At 44.1% G+C, this 18,734-nt stretch overlaps 1 protein-coding gene and 1 long non-coding RNA gene across 4 annotated transcripts in view; one reads left to right on the plus strand and one right to left on the minus strand.

Annotated features, from left to right (window-relative positions):
• Nucleotides 1–18,734, plus strand: part of TRPC5 (transient receptor potential cation channel subfamily C member 5) — a 134,322-nt gene that overhangs the window by 74,360 nt on the left and 41,228 nt on the right. Inside the window, exons 3-5 of the mRNA XM_060138597.1 lie at nt 4,702–5,038; nt 6,402–6,541; nt 11,000–11,322. Of these exons, the coding sequence (XP_059994580.1) occupies nt 4,702–5,038; nt 6,402–6,541; nt 11,000–11,322 (800 nt within the window). The remainder of the gene's footprint in view (nt 1–4,701; nt 5,039–6,401; nt 6,542–10,999; nt 11,323–18,734) is intronic.
• LOC132513943 (uncharacterized) overlaps nt 1–18,734 on the minus strand; it is a 41,044-nt gene that overhangs the window by 6,124 nt on the left and 16,186 nt on the right. The window contains exons 1-4 of one of the 3 annotated variants that reach the window (XR_009538592.1): nt 15,375–15,908; nt 10,968–11,479; nt 9,196–9,274; nt 5,571–5,687 (exon numbers count right to left, since the gene is read on the minus strand). This is a non-coding gene — a long non-coding RNA (uncharacterized LOC132513943). Of the gene's footprint in view, nt 1–5,570; nt 5,688–9,195; nt 9,275–10,967; nt 11,480–13,667; nt 15,022–15,374; nt 15,909–18,734 lie in introns of those variants that run through there. The other 2 variants (XR_009538591.1, XR_009538593.1) reach the window with 2 other exon arrangements.

Here is an 18,734-nt window from a genome sequence, read left to right on the forward strand (position 1 = left end):
CACCTCGCTTTGCCTGGCTCTGAGTCTGCATTTGGTCTATCTCAGGGTTCTCCCCTGTATGCGAGCACACCTCTTAACCAAGATGGATTCTAGCGAAGAGGTCTATGGGTAGGTTGACATCACTTACTATGGGGTGGCGCCTCCTCCCTTTTTGACCCCCCCAAGGAGCCTTTCTGCACTCGTGTAGTTGGGAAGGTCTCCTTGACCTCGAGAATGAGAAATATATGGTCTCTTTATCTGTTATCTGGGCAGGGCTTAGCTCCTCCTCGCTCCTGCTATTATCTTTGTCTTGGAGTATCTGTCCACGGGGGACGGACTCTAGCTGCTCAGCCTGGGGTCCATCTATCTCCTGCCTCAGGACAAAGTGAATATCCACAGGCAAATAAATGAAGTCGGACCCCTTCCTCATACAATATGCAAAACTTAATTTAAAATGGATTAAAAACCTAAGTATAAGAGTTAAGCTATCAAACTCAGAGACAAACACATAGGTGTAAATCTTTGTGACCTTGGATTGAGCGATGTTTCTTATATATGGCTGCAACAGCACAAGCAACAAAAGAAAACATGAAATGGACTTCATCAAAACTAAAAACTGTTGCTCTAGGCTCTGTACAGTTCGGCCTTTATAGTGCGGTCAAGCATACAACACACGGGCACTGCTGTTTTTCCTGCAGTCCCTCTTTGTGAGGCATTCTCGAAATCCACTAGAGATGGATTAAATAGACTCAAATTGGAACTTCAATATGCGAGCAGGAATTAGGATTGTGCTTTCAAAGCTCACAGATGTGTCTGGATTAGATACTACGTGGTGGCTTGAGACAAGTTTGTTTTGTAATATTCTAATTGCAGTTTGTTCTGCCAGAGTCCATACCACCCTATACTACTCTTGTCAGATATAAAAATAGAAAATAAAAACCTGTTCAACTTTAAAGTTATTATGTTCAGCCAAATAGAAACTCAGAGCAGAGGCATTGAACGTAAAGGTTGGGTGGTCATATCCACTATTAAAAGAAGTTTCACATCCGCGTTTTTGCTTTAGGGGAGAGGGATTTCTTGGGTCAGAGTTATTGGGGATACACAAGGAGAAGAAGTCCTAGGAGACCATAAAGACCGTGGCAAAGTGGTCCAAATATCTGGTTCTGGCAGCAGCTGGGGGACAATACTGTAGAACAGCAAACTACAAATTGCTGCCTGTTTTGTTAATAAAGTTTTATTGGCACACAACTACACCCATTCATTTACATACTATGTATCGCTGAGTTTGTGCTGAAACAGCTGAATTGAGTCTTTGCAAAAGGGATGATATGGTCTGCGAAGTCCCAAATACTTACTATCTGGCCCTTTACAGAAAAAGTTTGCTGACCCCTGCTGTGTAACACCAGAACTACAGTCTGGATATCTCCATTTAGATGTCCCACAGACAAATCTAACTCAGCAGGTATAAAAATGCAACAGACTTGCTTCCTGTCTGTAAAAATGCATCACCTTAGATGACCTTAGTTCTTTTTGCGCTAAATAAGGAGTTTACTTCTAATTTTACAACCGATTTAATTATAATAAAAACAATTGTGTGAATAAAATAGATTGTGATTATCTAAAAAAAAAAAAAAAAAATGCATCTCCGTAACTTGCTCCAGCTTCAGTGTTCCCACTCTCGATTAATGGCACTACTGTCCACCAATTCACCCAAAAGAGAAGCCTCCCTCCCTTTTACCCTCTCACCCTATATATTACTTCACTTCCCACCCATCACCACAGCCTGCCAATTCTACCTCCTCACTATATTTTGCATCTGAGCACATCTCTTCATTTCCACTGCCATTACCTTAGTCTGAGTCACGATCATTTTGTACAACATTGACGACAGCTTTCTGACTGGTCTTCCTGCCCCTAGTTCTGCCCACCCTCTGCCCCCAATCCATTCTCTACTCAATAATCATAGGATCTTTCTAATGTCTAAATCTGATTCTGACACACGCATAATGATATATGCAGCTAAGATTTAATGATCCCTTACTATTTGCGACACATAGTTCTAAGTGCTTCATGTATAGTAGCTGATCTTAATCCTCACATGAATCCTATATGGCAGATGTTGTTATTAACTCCATTCTTTAGATGAAGACTTTGAAGAGCAGAGAGAACCAGTGCAATCTAGCTCGAGTGTCTATAGTCTTAACTACTCTACTATACTGCTCTACACACACACACACACGAACCTATCATTTATGGCTTCTCATTGCTCTTAAAATGAGTCATACTATTTATAATGGCCAAAGACTATCATTTTTTTTCAGTTGTGTAGCCCTTTATTAGCGACTAAAACATAAGGCATCTGTTGTACAACACGGGTAGTAATTGACTATAACTGGAGATTTTTATATTCTAATACAGATCATTTATAAATGCAATTTCTTTCTTAAAAAGCTTCCACCCTTTTTGTTTGTTTGTGTACAATTTGCAAAACTATTCTGAAAGCGGAGTATATGTGTACAAGTCTGCAAGGAGTGCAAATTCAGGATATGGTAAATGTTTCACAAGTTACTTTCCAAAAACTGACTGCCACAACTGTGCCAAAGACTATCATTTTGATCTCCTGTAGCCCCTGCCTACCTCTCCAGCCTCATCGCTTGCCATCCGCAGCCTTGCAGTTCAAGCAGCAGTCTCCCCAGACGGCTCTACCTCCCCACACCAGTCACGCTCTTTTTCACCTCCATGCCTTTAGTCATGTTATCCCCGCTACTCTGGCTGTTTACTCTCTTCCCATCTCCTTCACTACACCTAGCCAGCTTCTACACATCCTTCAATGCTCCACTCAGGTCTTACCTGCTCCAGAAAGCCTTTGCAGAGCAGTCCGAATTTGCCCTTCCTTTGTGCTCCCATTACGCCTTGTTTTCCTATCCATTTCCATGCCCTCACTAGACTGTTTCATAACTGTCTTTTCATATATGTGTCTCCCTCACTAGACTGGGTGCTTCCAGTGCTTCTCCCGTTGCATCCAAATAGTTTGCTTTACCCTCCTACTTTTCTATACTTTTTTTTCTAGGACCTATTCGTCCCAGCCTTTGGCATAAGCTATAATGCCAAGAAGAGTAGAAAGGGACTGTATGGGATTTTGTCTTTTTGTGTGTAAATGTGTGAAAAGGAGATGTGAGGACATAAGGGGGATGGTGAACATCTTTGGAGAAAATGAGATCACATGATAAAAAGACTTTAGAGCTTTTTTTTTTGTCATCTAGTAATAGTAACCTGCTTTAGGGTAGGCTAGTCCCTAAAACGGATAATGGCTCAAACACAATAGAATTATCTCAGTCATGTAACTGTCCAAGACAGATATTCTTGGTCAACAAGATAGTTCTCCTCCACATAGTCACTGAAGGACACGGGCTGACAGAAGCCCCTAGGCCACCCTGAGCTACCACACCCCACTCAGCAAGAAGGGGGAGAGAACATGGAGGAGCACACATGGGGGACATATATAGTCCAGGCCTAGAGGTGCCACTCATCATTTCTCCTCACATTCCATTATTGAGAACTTGGTCATGTGGCCACGCCTCACTGCAAGGGAGCCTGGGAGGTGTAGTCCAGCCTGTGCTCAAGGAAGAAAGAACGGTTTTGGTGGGAAGCTAGTGACCTTCACAGATATACTGACAGTAAAATTGGGCTAGTTTACCTTGGGTGTTAGGTAAATGATGGAAGAATTTTATTTCCTTTGTACTAGTAAGCTGTATGGTGCAGTGCTGTTTAACCTTTCCCATGGGAAGCTGGAGTAATCAGATAGAGGCAATCTTTAAAATCATTGCTGACAGTTGAGCTCCCTATTGAGTTGCTTACCAGGAAGTAACAGCCGGAGGGTGACTTGCAATGCTGATGATCTCTTAACTATTAATCACTGACACTCTGTAGATTGCCTTTAAGTAAAATCCCAGCTGAGTTAGACACTGTCATATAATCTTGGCCCCCAAATAGCTTTGCCTCCTTTGCATGTCTAGACTAGGGAGCGTGTTAAATAAATGGCAAAGTAGCAACCTGATTCTTTGCTAGCCAACCAAGAGGTGCTCAGAACCAAAAGGGAAAAAAGAAAACATCAAAAAGGGAACTCATTTCCATTCCAAACCACAGCCACAGGCATGAGCTTATTTGCTGCCAGTTCGTGTTTGCCCAGAGTACACATTTGTTGATGACCTCATGTAAGCTAGGGGAATGAGTAAAAGTGAATCCATCTGAAATGAAACAGCCCCATGATTCTCTGCTAAGAGGCATGTACATTCCCAGGAGAACTTTGTAAAACAGCTGCCCACGCTCTACTCCCCGGGGAGGCTCATTTAGTGGGCTGTGGTGTGACTTGGGAATTGGGATTTTTTTTCATGTTCCCTGGATGATTCTGATGCAGAGCCAGGTTCGGGGAAGCATCTCTCTAACACGATGGGAGGGGGAATAGGGGGCCATGCCAAAGCACAAACCAGAGTGATTGATTCTGTTTAATGTATGAAACAGATAATCAACCCTAAGGAAGATCCAGTCTCCTAGCTTGACATGTGGAGCTGTCTCTGAGGTTAGACCCATGCATGGGAGCCTGGAGATCAGGCCTCCTCTGGGGATTGGCCATGCAGCTGGCTCTAAACTAGGAGAGCTATTGTGAATGTAGACTTCCACCTGGACATCCCAGATGCCTGACTCGTTCTCTTCTTTTCCCAGTTTGTGGCCCAGCCCAACTGCCAACAGTTGCTTGCCACTCTGTGGTACGATGGCTTCCCTGGATGGCGGCGGAAACACTGGGTAGTCAAGCTTCTGACGTGCATGACCATTGGGTTCCTGTTTCCCATGCTGTCTATTGCTTATCTGATCTCACCCAGGAGCAACCTTGGGCTGTTCATCAAGAAACCCTTTATCAAGTTTATCTGCCACACAGCCTCATATCTGACCTTCCTCTTCATGCTTCTCCTGGCTTCTCAGCACATCATCAGGACGGACCTCCATGTGCAGGGGCCTCCCCCGACTGTAGTGGAATGGATGATATTGCCTTGGGTTCTCGGTGAGTCAAAGAGACCAGGAGCTATGGCCAGACTGCCTGCTGGTCCTGTCTAAAGAAACTACTGGAATAGGCAGTTGGACTGGCCCTGAATTCGGGCACCTTCCCTCTGTGCAGTGGGGTTGTCCTTTGTTGGGAGTGTCAGAAATGTGGTTCCTTCTTCCCCAGGCCCTGGCCGCTCAGCACCACAGGGTTCACCGTGAGACTGACAGTGTACCCAAGGCTTGTTTCAGCTAACCTAACATCATCAAGGACAAGGAAGTTGTCTGTCAGTTGATTTAGAGGGAAAGCCAAATGTTAAGTCAGGACAGGTTCAGGTAAGCTAGGCAGGGCAAGTGCTGGTCAGTCTATTCAATGCCTTCTTTCCCATAACTGGGGTTGGGGGGAGGGGTGGCACTCGGATCTGCTGCTTTCTTGTGACTACTACACACAGTCCCACTACTTATTCAGGGTCCACATCCTATTTGGATACTGATTTCACAGCCAGAGGGAAACCTTGGGAAATTCACACAAGTCATGGTTAAAGGGGCCTTACCAGAAGCCTCCAGGCATAATTCCATTGCATTGGACCCTCCAATGCATTTCCATCCTCCAAGTCCTTGCTGCTCGAACTGTGGTCCCCAAACCAGCAACGTCAGCATCATCTGGGAACCTGTGAGACATGCAGAATCTCAAGTCTCACCCTGGGTCTGTGGAATCAGAATCTGCATGATCCCTGGTAGATTCCCGCGTATTTTAAAGTCTGAGACTCACTGCTTTAGACCACAGCCACACCTTTTACTGCTTTCCACATTCCAAGGCTAAAGAAACATCTATGCCATCAGGCAGAATTCCATGAAACCCACACGCAATGAGAGGAGAGAGGAGAAAAGAGGATTCTAAATTATTCTGGGCCCCATAGCCTAGCTCCAGTCCCAACATCCAGTACTTTGGACCATGGCCAGCTTTTGCTCACCTCAAAGCTCATTGAGAAGTTTTCCCTCTAGCACATAGTGGAAACTAAGGACTATGGGATAATATTGACCTAATTAATTCGTTGATGAAATTACCCCTACTCTAAAATGGGAAGAGGGTAGAATCAGACGCCCTGAATTGCAACAACATTCCAGTAACTGTGGTAACAATGTAAAAGTGAGTAGTATCCAGAAAATTACAACATATAGGCATCTTTAGGTGAAGCCTATCCTTGGCGAGTTCAAGACAGGGAGGTGAGGTAGTAAAGAAAGAAGAAAGTTATTACTATCTCTAGGGGCTCCACTGACCCCCAATTCATTCATTGATTTCCTCTTTCTTCATTTGGGAGAATCCTGCTATGATGTCTAGTCTGACGCTGTGAAGAAATAAACCTTTTGCCTCCATTCTTCAGGTTTCATTTGGGGGGAGATTAAGGAAATGTGGGATGGTGGATTTACTGAATACATCCATGATTGGTGGAACCTGATGGATTTTGCAATGAACTCACTCTACCTGGCAACTATTTCCTTGAAGATCGTGGCCTATGTCAAGGTAACTTGGAATGTTCGCCATTTTTCTTAAACAATGATTTTGGTTACATTAAGCTTTAGCTGTGGGAGCATAAAGAGTTTAGGAGGAAAGTGCTGATGACAGTTCAGTCCATGTGGAAAAGTACCATAAAACAGACATTCTTTCAGTGGTTTGTAAGCAGTGTCCACCTAACCAAAGAAAGTGGAGAATGGAGCAATTTGCAAATGAATTCTTAGCTTCTTCAACTCTGTCATCCATCTCAATTAGCGTTTACGTCCTTTCTACAATGTCCTCGCCAAGAAGATGGCCCACTGATGCTTGCATGGGGCAGAGACTAGGAAATTCACTGAATTTCCAGAAGCCTCTCTCAATACTTGTCACTTCATTAAAAGGTGCTACTTTGTATTTTTCTAATATTATTCTCCCTGTGACACATCCATTAGTAATCCTTCCTCCCTATAGGGTCAAACGGAACGGGGCTGTTCCTTCTCCATAAAGGGCTTCCAATATGAAGTCATCTCTCCCTAACCCACTGAGCTGTCTCTTCCCAGAGCTAAATATTCACACTTCCCTCAAGTGTTCTTCATTGGATAGGGAGCAGAACCCTAGAATCACATCACTTCCACCACCAGGATGATCATTCAAGCTGTTATGAATCCCGCCTTTCGAGTATCACCCAATCTATGTCTCTCTACGAATCTAGATCTCACACACACACACACACACACACACACACACACACACACACACACCACCTTGATGTTGTCCCTGCACAATGTACAGCCTGAATTATCCTGAAAAACAGCTTCATGTCCAACACCTCATGCTGGGTAGTCACAGGCTCTGAGTTCGAGTTTGGTGCTCATTAGATGATGGAATGGCTGTGCTCCCTATACCCTGAATTGAACTGCTCCAGCGTGAGAAAGGCTGACAATCCCATCTCCAAGATTGTCTAGTCAGTCATGCTTTTTGGCACTAAATCCCACATGAAGGAGTTTTAGAATGGGAATATGGCTGTCCCCCAAATCGCCAACTTAGTTTATTTTTATATCCCTAATATGCATATTGCATAAATTTTAAGACCTTTGGAGTTAGTTACATGGAGCGTGAATATTGAATGCAGTCCTGAAACATTTTTGAAAGCCTGAGAGTATGCTTTCACTGGTGGTGATCGTTTAACACATACTTACAACTTCGTTACAAGAAAAAGCTGGTGAGGAAAATGTTTGAATCTCTGGTTAATGTGCCTGGATGAGATCCATGTCATTCTGGCACTCTGCTGACTAAGTAACACTGTTTGCCTAAAAAACAATTCTTCGTTTGGCAGTGGTATTTATATCCTGAAGGGACAATAAATTATCAATCTAGAAATTGGTGGGTTCTGCTTAAACAGGAAAGTTTAGAATAAATGATCAAAAGGATTAACCCTTGGGGATGTGAAAATGTGTCAACAGATGCCCAACGTTAGTTAATCACATAACCTGTCCAATTTCACTGGCAAGCCTTCCAAGGACCAGATACTTCCCCACCATAGACTGTAAGGATAAATCAGCTCCACTAAGCTGAGTAAATGCCCCTCAACTGACATTTAACCCCAAAAAAGACATTTGCCAAGAAGTTAGAGTCCTTCTCAAGAAAGGAGAATTTACCAAGCAAGACATTCCACGTGCAGACTGGATTTGCACTGAGAAACTATCAATGGGCAGTCTGGTCCACGCTTGCACAGAGGCACACCAGTCTGAAATGAACTTCTCCAAGTAGGCTGAGCCAACCTCTACGAGGTAAAGACACAGGGCTGGTTCCCAGGCCCTTTGAAAAATTTCAGATCACTATTGTACTGAGGCAGTACAGAAGCACCATGGCATAAACTGGCCTTAAGAAAATCCTTCATTAGCATGAAAAACTAGTCAACAGTATATATACTCCACCTCACATTATTTTGCTTTTCAGTTCACTCCCCTTTGAAAAGCGTAGAGGCCAATTTTCAAGCTGCATTCCATCCCAAAGAATATAAGAAAACTCACCTGCCTCCCAATATCACTAACTCAAGAGTCAGGAAACGTAAATGTAATCCCTGCTCTGATATTTAGGAGCTAGATTAGCTGGATTACCACAGGCCATCCTTCTACCTCTCTGAGCCTCAGACACTGCCTCTGAAAAATAAAACTGGACTAGATCAATGGATTTCAGGCTTTGAATTGTTTTCCATTGAACCACATCTTGAAATTAAAACTTATGCAGAACTTGAATATATTAAGGAGCTCAAAGGAATGAATTTGAATCGAGGAATGAATCTTCCAGGCCTCCTCTTTGGTTTCCACAGTAGCCACCAGGTGCTTCCACTGAACCCTCAGGCTTGAAGGAACGCAATTTGAAAACCATTTGCGTTTGATCAGGGGTCAGCAAACTATGATCTGCAGGCCAAACTGGGGCCACTGCCACATCTGTTTGTTTATGTATTGCCTGTTAGTTCTAGAAGGAAAGAGTTGAGTAGTTGCCACAGGGACCATATAGTCCACAAAGCCAAAAATATGTACTATCTGGCCCTTGTCAGAAAAAGTCTGCTGACCTCTACGTAGGCTAAACGAGCTCCAAGTTTATTCCCTGCTATCATATTCTATAATATCTTTCTCCAAAAATATACATGCAAAGCATAGATTTGCCACGAGAATCACCTTTCACACTTTTGACTGTCCTGCAAATCCAAACTCACCAGCCCATGAGCAGAAGGCTTCCCTGTGGTTACAGGTGTGCCTGTGGAGAGAGAAAACCCTAAATTATGATTTATGCATATTCCAGTTGAGAGTACCTAGTTTTAAAATATAGGTCTGTTTTGTCATCAGCAAAGAATCTGCATCTTTCACATAGACCACCAAACCTGTAAAGGCCTATCTAACATATGTGCTGTGATATCAACTATCATATATGTAATATTTAACGGAAATAGTGCTAGACTGAGTGTGCAGAGACCTGAGTTTTGGTCCTGGCTCTGCCACCAACTTGCTGTGTGACCTTAAGCAACTCACTCTGCCTCTCTGGATTTCAGCTCCTCCACTTGTAAAACAGGCATAACAATGTCCACCCCTCACAACGATGCAGCAAATGTTTTCTTTAGAAAGAAAAACAGAGAGATACACGATTTGGCCAAGAGTGTGTAAGACCAATTGGCCACCCCAAGTCTATTTGAAACAGAAGCAAGTTTTCTCCAAACTCCTCTGACAGTGAAGAATATTGGATACACACAATGATTTTAACAACACCAGTTTCCTCAGTTGCTGGAAGCGAAGCACATTTTAGAAATGCTAACAATATAATTTGGCCCTCGATGCAACATTTTCTCAGGAAAGTTGTTTACATTTAGTCCTGAGAAATTGTGATATTTAGATGAGTGCTCAAGGCAATATGCTTCAGATTGAATTCCAGGCAAAATCTACTTCTGTCTTGGGGAAGGTAAAAAGCAATTTCTTATATTTCCATAACACCTCCCCTCATGGAGTACACAGACGTTCACATATGGATACATAATCACAGACATGTGCAGTGGGTAGGAGTAGATATTATCCTCGTTCTCTGGTGAGATTGAGAGAGAGAGAGGCAGTTTTAAGCGACAAAGCCCAAATTGGAGCTCAGGCCTCACGTCGAAGCCATCTTTCCACGAGGCGACCTCTAACGTTCCAGGAGCTGAAAGCTCAGGCAAGACTGAAAAATGGGCAGCCAACCCCAGAAATCCTGGCTCTTCCCCTTCTTCAACCCCTGGTTCTTCATTTGTGCTAGAGGGACATTGCAATTTGTCAGACTGTCAAAGGAACAATAAAATACATCCATACACCACTGTGCGGACAGTACTAAATTTACCACCTGGAAGGTTGACGTGCCATTTGTAATAGTATGGGAGAAAAGCGTATTGGCAGAAAACTCTGAGTAATGACCCTCTAAGGATGCTCTATCAGCCCCAAACTGCAGTCAGCAGGGAAGTCAACATGAACACTGCACACGGAGGAGACTGAACCTGTCTCTTGTCCTTCAGTAACTACAAGTCGTCTGCAGTGCTCAGAACAAAATGGGGGATTGGGTAGGAAAGCTGATTTGAAATCTCATTAGGAAGCAGAGCGATTTGGGCATACCTGTGGCTCTGTTCCAGGGACACTTCTCAACAATCTGGTCAACTCACACTTCAAAAATGTCTGTTGATAAACTACAGGTGGTTACTCCAGATAACTGCTCTGAAATTCATTTTTCTACATCTATGTGCTGGGTATATATTTCGATGAGAGTGGGAGGACGAGTGTTATTCGCATCATGTATTGATTGGGTGGGAAAAAAAGACAAATAGTGCCAATCACGGGGGGAGCTGTTGTATAAATTAATGCTTGATGCTTACTTTCGTGGCTTTATTTGGGTGCAGAAGGGAGAAAAGAGGGGAAAGTTTTCTAAATGCTCGCTGTACCTCTCATCTTGTGCACTTGTTGTTTCTTCCAGTATAATGGTTCTCGTCCAAGGGAAGAATGGGAAATGTGGCACCCAACTCTGATTGCAGAAGCTCTCTTTGCGATATCCAACATTTTAAGTTCGTTGCGTCTCATATCCCTCTTCACAGCCAACTCCCACTTAGGGCCTCTGCAGATCTCTTTGGGGCGCATGTTGCTTGATATCCTCAAATTCCTCTTTATCTACTGCCTGGTACTGCTGGCTTTTGCCAATGGATTGAACCAGCTTTACTTTTATTATGAGACCAGAGCAATCGATGAGCCCAACAACTGCAAGGGGATCCGATGCGAGAAACAGAACAATGCCTTCTCCACGTAAGACTCCCCGCTTTCCTCTTCTGCCTTTTGTCTGCTTTCTCCTTCTTTGCCCTATTTTCCGTCCACAGCTTCATCACTGCCCCTTGACAGTGCATGCAGAGCTCACTTACGGATCAACCCGAAGGGTCTGAAGTGAAGGAAGGTTCTTCCCTCCCTGCAGGGGACCAGGACGGGAAGTAGAGTTAGGTGAGGGAGGAAAGAGACAAACACACAGGGGCTCCCAGGAACTCATCTAAAGGGTTAGTTCTGAACTATTTTGGTCACATCCCATATTTTTAAAGGAATTCATGGGAAGGGGTAAATAATTCCTCTCTCTAAAAAGCATCACTAACCGAGGAAATGAAGCGGCAAGGCTATACCTCTCAACAAGTGATTGCCAAAGCGAATGTAACTGTTCTGAATCAAGAACAAAGAAAAAGGGAGAGCGCAAAATTATCTGAATGCACCTTGTGATATTGTGATTAATAATAAGAAATATGTATTTGCTCTTTGTCTCCATTTCTGGCACAGAGCTCCGAAAAGCCTTGGAATTTCCTAAGTGATGAGAACAACAAAGGTGTCTTTGGCTGTGTTAACAAAGTGACTTTTGGACCTCACCTAAGGATGGGGGCCGGTTACCCCCATGTGATTAGAGGGTTGGAACATTCAGTCTCACCCCTGCACCTTCAAGGGAGGGGAGAGGGACTGGAAATTGAGTTCAGTTACCAATGGCCAATGATTTAATCAACCGTGACTATGTAATGAACCCTCCATAAAACCCCAAAAGGACAGGGTTCAGAGAGCTTCCAAGTTGGTGAGCACGTGGAGATTTGGGGAGAGTGGGTGATCAGAGAGGGCAGGGAAGCTCTGCAACCCCGCCCATACCTTGCCGTATGCATGTTCTATCTGGCTGTTTCTGAGTTGTATCCTTTTCTAATAAACCAGTAATCTAGTCATTTCAATGTTTCTCTGAGTTTTGTGAGGTACTCAAAGCCAAGGAGAGGGCTGTGGGAAGCTCTGATCTATAGCCAGCTGGTCAGAAGCACAGGGGACAACCTGGACTTGTAATTAGCAACTGGGAATGGGGGAAAGGGGAGCAGTCTTGTGGGACTGAGCTCTGAATCCATGGAATCTGACGTTATCTCCCAGGGGTGTCAGAATTGAGTTGACTTGTAGGATACCCAACTGGTGTCAGAGAATTGGTGATATGGGGGGAAAATATCTCCCCATACCCAAAGGCTGGAATTGAGTTAAGACCGCTTAGATGGTGTCAGAGCAATGGGATTTGCTAGAACAGCCCTGGCTCACGGACACATGTGGTTTGGGAAGAGAAAAATAAATAAGAGGGCAGGGGGATGACGAATCTTTGATTCCTAGATGCAAAAGAGACAGGCTAAAAGTAAGATGAGAGTCAGCTCAACTTCTGGGGTTAAATTAAGGTTTCAGGTGGGCCAAAAGGCACCAAGCAGTGACTGGAAATGTCTCCTTTTCCCACTTGGGACACAGGAGACAGCTCATGACTCTCTGTCCATGAGTCCACTGCCTCTGGACCTATGGAACCCCTGTGCCTTTTCTTTGTAAACCCAACACCTACTTCTCTAGGACCTTTAAGCTTCCAGAATGGCTTTTATTTTCTCACAAGTCACTGTTAGGGGAAGCAGACAAGAGAAAGAAAATAAGCACATGTCAGGAAAAGTGTTGGGTTCCAGGAGCAGTCCTGAGCTTACCCCGGACTCAGTGTCCTACACCTTATCCATCTCTAGCCCCTGTTCTGGAGAGAGCCAGTCATCTGGTAATCACAGCAATTACCCCAAGGTCGTGAGAGATTCTTAGTCATTAAATTGAGATACAATTTTCCCCCTTAACTCTATAAACTAGGGCAGATCAATGGACTCAGACATTCTCGAAATGTGTTAAGTAACAAAGGCCAGGGGGAAAAAAAGGGTTTCTGCCTGACCCCAAGTTGCACCAATAGAGAGGGGAAAAAGCAAGGCAATGTCGCCTACCCTTATTATTTGCCTCTAGCGGCATTTCCTAAAATAGATGACAGATAACCACAGTTCACAGGGATATGAATAGACATGAAAACAAGATCTCTGATCAAGTGAGTTTTGGAAATGCTGGGACAAATTTAAGACGGTTTCTCCACTGCAGGGCTTCTCAGAGATTTTCCATTGTGAATCTATAGTAAAGGGAGAGGTTCTCCCAAATGTATTGACCAAGATGCTATTCCCGTGAATAAAGTTTGGAAAATGTTGCCTCGCCGCGTTGCCCATTTTATAGCACCCACCCCCTCCACTAGGCCACGCTCCCGCCCTCTCCTCCCAGAACTCAGGGCAAAATCTTGGACGGGGAAACCAGACTTATGTGAAAGGGGAAAAGAGGCCAAAATGGGACGACAAAGAGATAGTGCCGTTTTGGTGAAGCCAACCAGGAGTGGACAAAGGCAACTGGTCACCTCGCTAATGCCTCTTGACTAGGAACTGCTTCCTCTCCTGCATTAGTCTAGAGACAGAACTCACATCAACCTGTTTTCAATACAAAGAGCAATTTTGTAGTGGCTTGAGCACCAGGAGACCGTATCTGTTCCCATCAAAGCATTCAACAGAATCGCACACCTGAATGCAAGGCGCCTTCCGGGAGGCCAGGTCCCTGCCAATTACCCTCTCACATGAACTCTGCTGAGGAAGTTTATGAAATGCCTCCTTGTAAGTCTGTAGTGATTATTAACACCCCTGTTGCCAACTGACATTGGTTCTCATCACTTGCCCAGCAGGGACAATTGACAAGAATGGGCACCTGCAGTACATGAAGTTATCTCTTGGGGTGTCAGGTATAAAGAAGCATTGTCATGCTGGGGGCAGATCAGCAGTAATGTTACCTTAACTTCCCTTCTAGGTGTTGATTTCTTTTTTCCTCCACAGAAGTCTGACTCAGATTTATGTTTTCCTTTAAATGCCTCAACTCAGGCATTTATAATACCTGCTAAAATACATGCTACTTAGAGCGTCAGAAAGACTCTGTTTTTAGAGAAGGGGAAAAGGGAGCTTGTTAACAGATCTGACGTAAACTATGGCATCTGCTTGCTGTCACCCTTTTCCTTCTGATTCTCCAGAGATGTCATTGCTATTCTCCTGCTTAAAAAAGAAAAATTTTTCTGGGCACACAATTCAGGGGGACCTTGTTATCCTTGCTGACAAGCACATGACAGTACTGTGGGTGGTTTGAGTTCGGTATTCAATACTGGCCTTCATCCACTGTTGAGAGCAATGGGGAAGGCATCCTTCGGCGGGCACGGGGCTTGGGAAGAAACAGGGCGGAAGTGGCAAAAAGCTAACTTGGTGGTGCTGTTTCTCCTTCTGAGGTCCTGACCCTCAACTCCAGATGCCTCCTGAACACACCTGGCTGTGCCGCAGGCCTCTCAAACACAACATCCACAACTAAATTCCTTATCTCTATAGCCCCACCCCAAACCCACTTCCGTCTTAATTCCTCATCTCATTCAATGACACCAGGCAGACTCCTAGGAGTCATCTGGGACTCTCCCCCTCTCCCCCAAGCAACACATCCTGTCTCACACTCACTTCCTAAATATCTCTTAAACCCATCCTCTGTACACACACACACACACACACACCCCACTGTCTTGATTCAGGCCTAAACCATCTTTCCCCAAAACTGCTGGGTCTTAAGTGGTCTTAAGTGGTCTCCCTGCCTCCAGTCTTGTTGCCCCCGCAAACGATTTCCCACCCACCACACAGAAGTTTCTAAATACTAGTCTTATCTTGTCGCCCCCTGGTCTCATGCCTGCCTGGTATCTGTATATTCTCCAGCAGAAAATTCTCCTCTTTCCTATAGCTCACAGGGCCTGGGAATCTGGAGCCCGCCTCTCACGCCTGTCACTCCTCTCGTCCATAGTCAACGTCTTGCTCTTCCCAACTTCAGGAGAGCATCTCGGCCCTACAGGCCCTGGCATGTGACACGCCACTCCCTCTTCCTGGAATGCCCAACCCCACCTGGCCAGCCTGGACCACTCTCATGCATCCTTCAAGCATCTGCCAAAGCCTCACCTGCTGTTTTAAGGCTTTTCTTACCCACTCCGACCCCACTCTCAGATACAGTCTCCTTGTGTGTCTCCCATGGCATTCTAAGTCCATCTCCGTTATAATAGATAACCTATAATAATAAAGGTACTAGTCATAATAATAATGTAATAGATAACATATTTTAGTCATTTGTTGTCTCTTACCCACCAGACTGAGACCCCCATTTTAGAGGCCTTGCTCCTACCATAGACATAAAGGGGTTCAACATGCCCATTGAACAACTGAATGAAAGGATGAATTCTAGTAGCAATCCTATCTTTAGTTCTAGAAGATTCACTTCTGCTTCTGCCCCCCTCACATGGCTAATGTATCTAGCCAGCTCTGTCACTCTACAGATCCACTTGCTGTCAGAGAAAACCCTTGGCCTTTCTCCTACCTCCCTCATCCTGTACGTGGGCACTTGGCCAGAGAACAAAGTTCTACATTGATCCCTACTAAACTTCATCTTGTTAGTTCCAGCCCCTTGCTCCAAGCTGTTGAAATCTTGCTGAATCTTGATTTTGTCGTCCACTCTATCAGCTGTCTCTCCCAGTCTTGTATCGTCTGAAGATCTAAAAAGCTTGCCACCTATTCTCATCCAAAGCATTGATAAAACTGTCATTCAGGCTTGGTATTCGCTGGGTGGAATATTGGGTGGCTATTAAAATTACATTTATGAAATGTGTGATTTTTAACACATTTTTGACCGGAGATGTATTACGGCCCCAGGTGTCAGTTTCTGCAAAAATGTCCCGGTCAATAATGGGTTCAAAACACAAAAATTGTACACACTATGATTGCAACTAACAAAACTGCAACTAGATACGCAAATGAGTGACCATCTACAAAGGCAATAAAGAAACGTGAAACAACAAGGTTGGATTTAGGTGGGAGGTTACTAAAAGTCATAAAAATAGCATATTTGCTGAGTGCTAGGTCCAGGCACTATTTAAAAAATGAGCCTGACATGAATTAACTCATTTAATCCTCACAGTCATGCTCTGAGGTAGGCACTATTATTATTGCCCATTTTACAGATTGAGAAATTAGGGTACAAAGCAGTTAAGCAGACTGCTCCCAGTCACAAAGGTGATAGTGACAGAGTCAGGATTTCAATCCAGGCATACAAGTTCCAGTCTGTGCTTGTATCCAGGGGTGCAAGTGTGAGACTGATTTTGTAAAGGTATGCAAAATTAGTTGTGTGAAGTTGCAATAATCATGAATATACGTAAAGCTGAAGAGGACAGAGCCATGACCTAGCAGATCACTTGGGACCTCCTTGTAAACCATCACCATTCATTTGTGGCTATTCCTACTTAACCAATGGTGATTTCTCTACCCAACATTCAGCCCATATTTTCCCATTTCTTTATATGGATACAAACTCAGTCCCCATCAAAGGCTCTTCTTTTTGTTCTGACCAGGTTTTAAAGATCCTTATTGAGTATCTCAGCTTTTTCTCCTAATTTCAGCTCATAGCCTTCCTGCTGTTGTTATCACGGGAAGGGTGCCACTCATTCATACTTTCCTTACTTATGTGCTTCTATAATCTTTTATAGATTTATTCAACATTTACTCAGCAACTCCTATGTGCCAGGCAATGAGGATACTGAGTAAATGGCATCCTTATCCTCAAGAAGTTCATAGTCTAATGGAGAACACAAGTGAACAATTAGAATAGCCACATTTTTAATGCTTATTATATGCCGAGCACTGTGCCGAGTGTGTTACATGCAGTACTTTATGAGATTTAAAAAAAAAAAAAAAAAAAAGGTGGTTAAGTGTTTGGACTCCAGAGTCAGAAGAGCTGGGTATAAATCCTACCTCTGCCATTTTCTGCCTGTGTGACCACTCTGTGCCTCAGTTTCTCATCTGAAAAAAAGAAAAGAATAGTAGCTACTTCATAGGGTTATTTTGAGAATCAAATATTACAATGTGTGCCTGGCACATAGTAAGAGCACAATAAATGATAACAGTTAGTATTTATCCTACAAATGACCATTTTAGAGATAAGGAAACTTGAAGTTTAAAGAGGCTGTGCCACTTTCCCAAAGTCATATGGTTAATAAGTAAAGGTGTCTAAAGTTTGCTCTTAGCCACTTGCCTCTCTTGCCTCTATAGCATGACATGTGCCTTTATGGACTAAGGCTGGGCTGCCATGGGAGAATAAAAGAGGATCATCTAACCCCACCTTGTAGGGAAGGAGTCAGGGGAAACTTCTAGAGGAGGTGGGGCTTCAGCTGAGCCTGGCAGGTCAAACAAGAGTTGGGCAGAGAAGGAGACAGGACAGAAGTAGAGACTAGAGGTTGGGAGTAGGGTGGGAGCACTCCAACCAGAGTTAGAAGCTTGTCAAAGGCAGGATGAAATGAGAAATTGCAGGTCTGGGGAACTGCAAAATGGGTGGGGATAACCAAAGAGATGACCATGCCTTTGCTCCATGTGTGTTATCAGCACAACTTGTGAAAGGATGATAGCACTGCTTTCTCCCAAGGAGCCTTTCTCTTCTGGTACATCCTCCAGTTCTTCACTGGTCAGAATGAAGTCCAGAGGGGTAAATCTTCTCCATACTCCTGCTACCTTTTTTTCTTTTTTTTTTTTTTAATATTTATTTGTTTATTTTAGTTTTGGCTGCATTGGGTCTTCATTGCTGCGTGCTGGCTTTCTCTAGTTGCGGTGAGCAGGTCTACTCTTCGTTGTGGTGCGCAAGCTTCTCATTGCAGTGGCTTCTCTTGTTGCAGAGCACGGGCTCTAGGCGCGCGGGCTTCAGTAGTTGTGGCTCGCGGGCTCTAGAGCGCAGGCTCAGTAGTTGTGGCGCATGGGCTTAGTTGCTTTGCGGCTTGTGGGATCTTCCCGGACCAGGGCTCGAACCTGTGTCCCCTGCATTGGCAGGCGGATTCTTAACCACTGCACCACCAGGGAAGTCCCTCCTGCTACCTTTTGAAAGATTAAGTCCTCATCTCAAAGACAAGACTTTCAGCAAGGGACATGAGAACTACAGTTCCCATCTCTATTCTACTGAGCAGCTCTTAGCTTTGTGATCTATTTATGGATGGCTCCCAACATGCACAAATCCCCCTCAACCAGATGGTATGGATTTGTCTTCCCAACAGTTAATATCAAGTCTTCTTGAACCTTTGTATCTTCACTTTGTGCCCCTTGTTGAGCTAGCAAGTTCCATATGTTTGCTGACTCTCTGCTAAATAAAAATGGACTGATTGTTTTCTCTCAGGTCATCTCCTTTAAAATCAAAATAATATTCCTTTGGCATTAGGGTCTGCATTTAGGTCAACAAGTCTTTCTATCCCTGTGATAATTGTATTATGGACCCGACCACCAAGTACCCCT

The sequence above is a fragment of the Lagenorhynchus albirostris genome, chromosome X, assembly GCF_949774975.1.
Source record: "Lagenorhynchus albirostris chromosome X, mLagAlb1.1, whole genome shotgun sequence".
NCBI classification, from domain to species: domain Eukaryota; kingdom Metazoa; phylum Chordata; class Mammalia; order Artiodactyla; family Delphinidae; genus Lagenorhynchus; species Lagenorhynchus albirostris.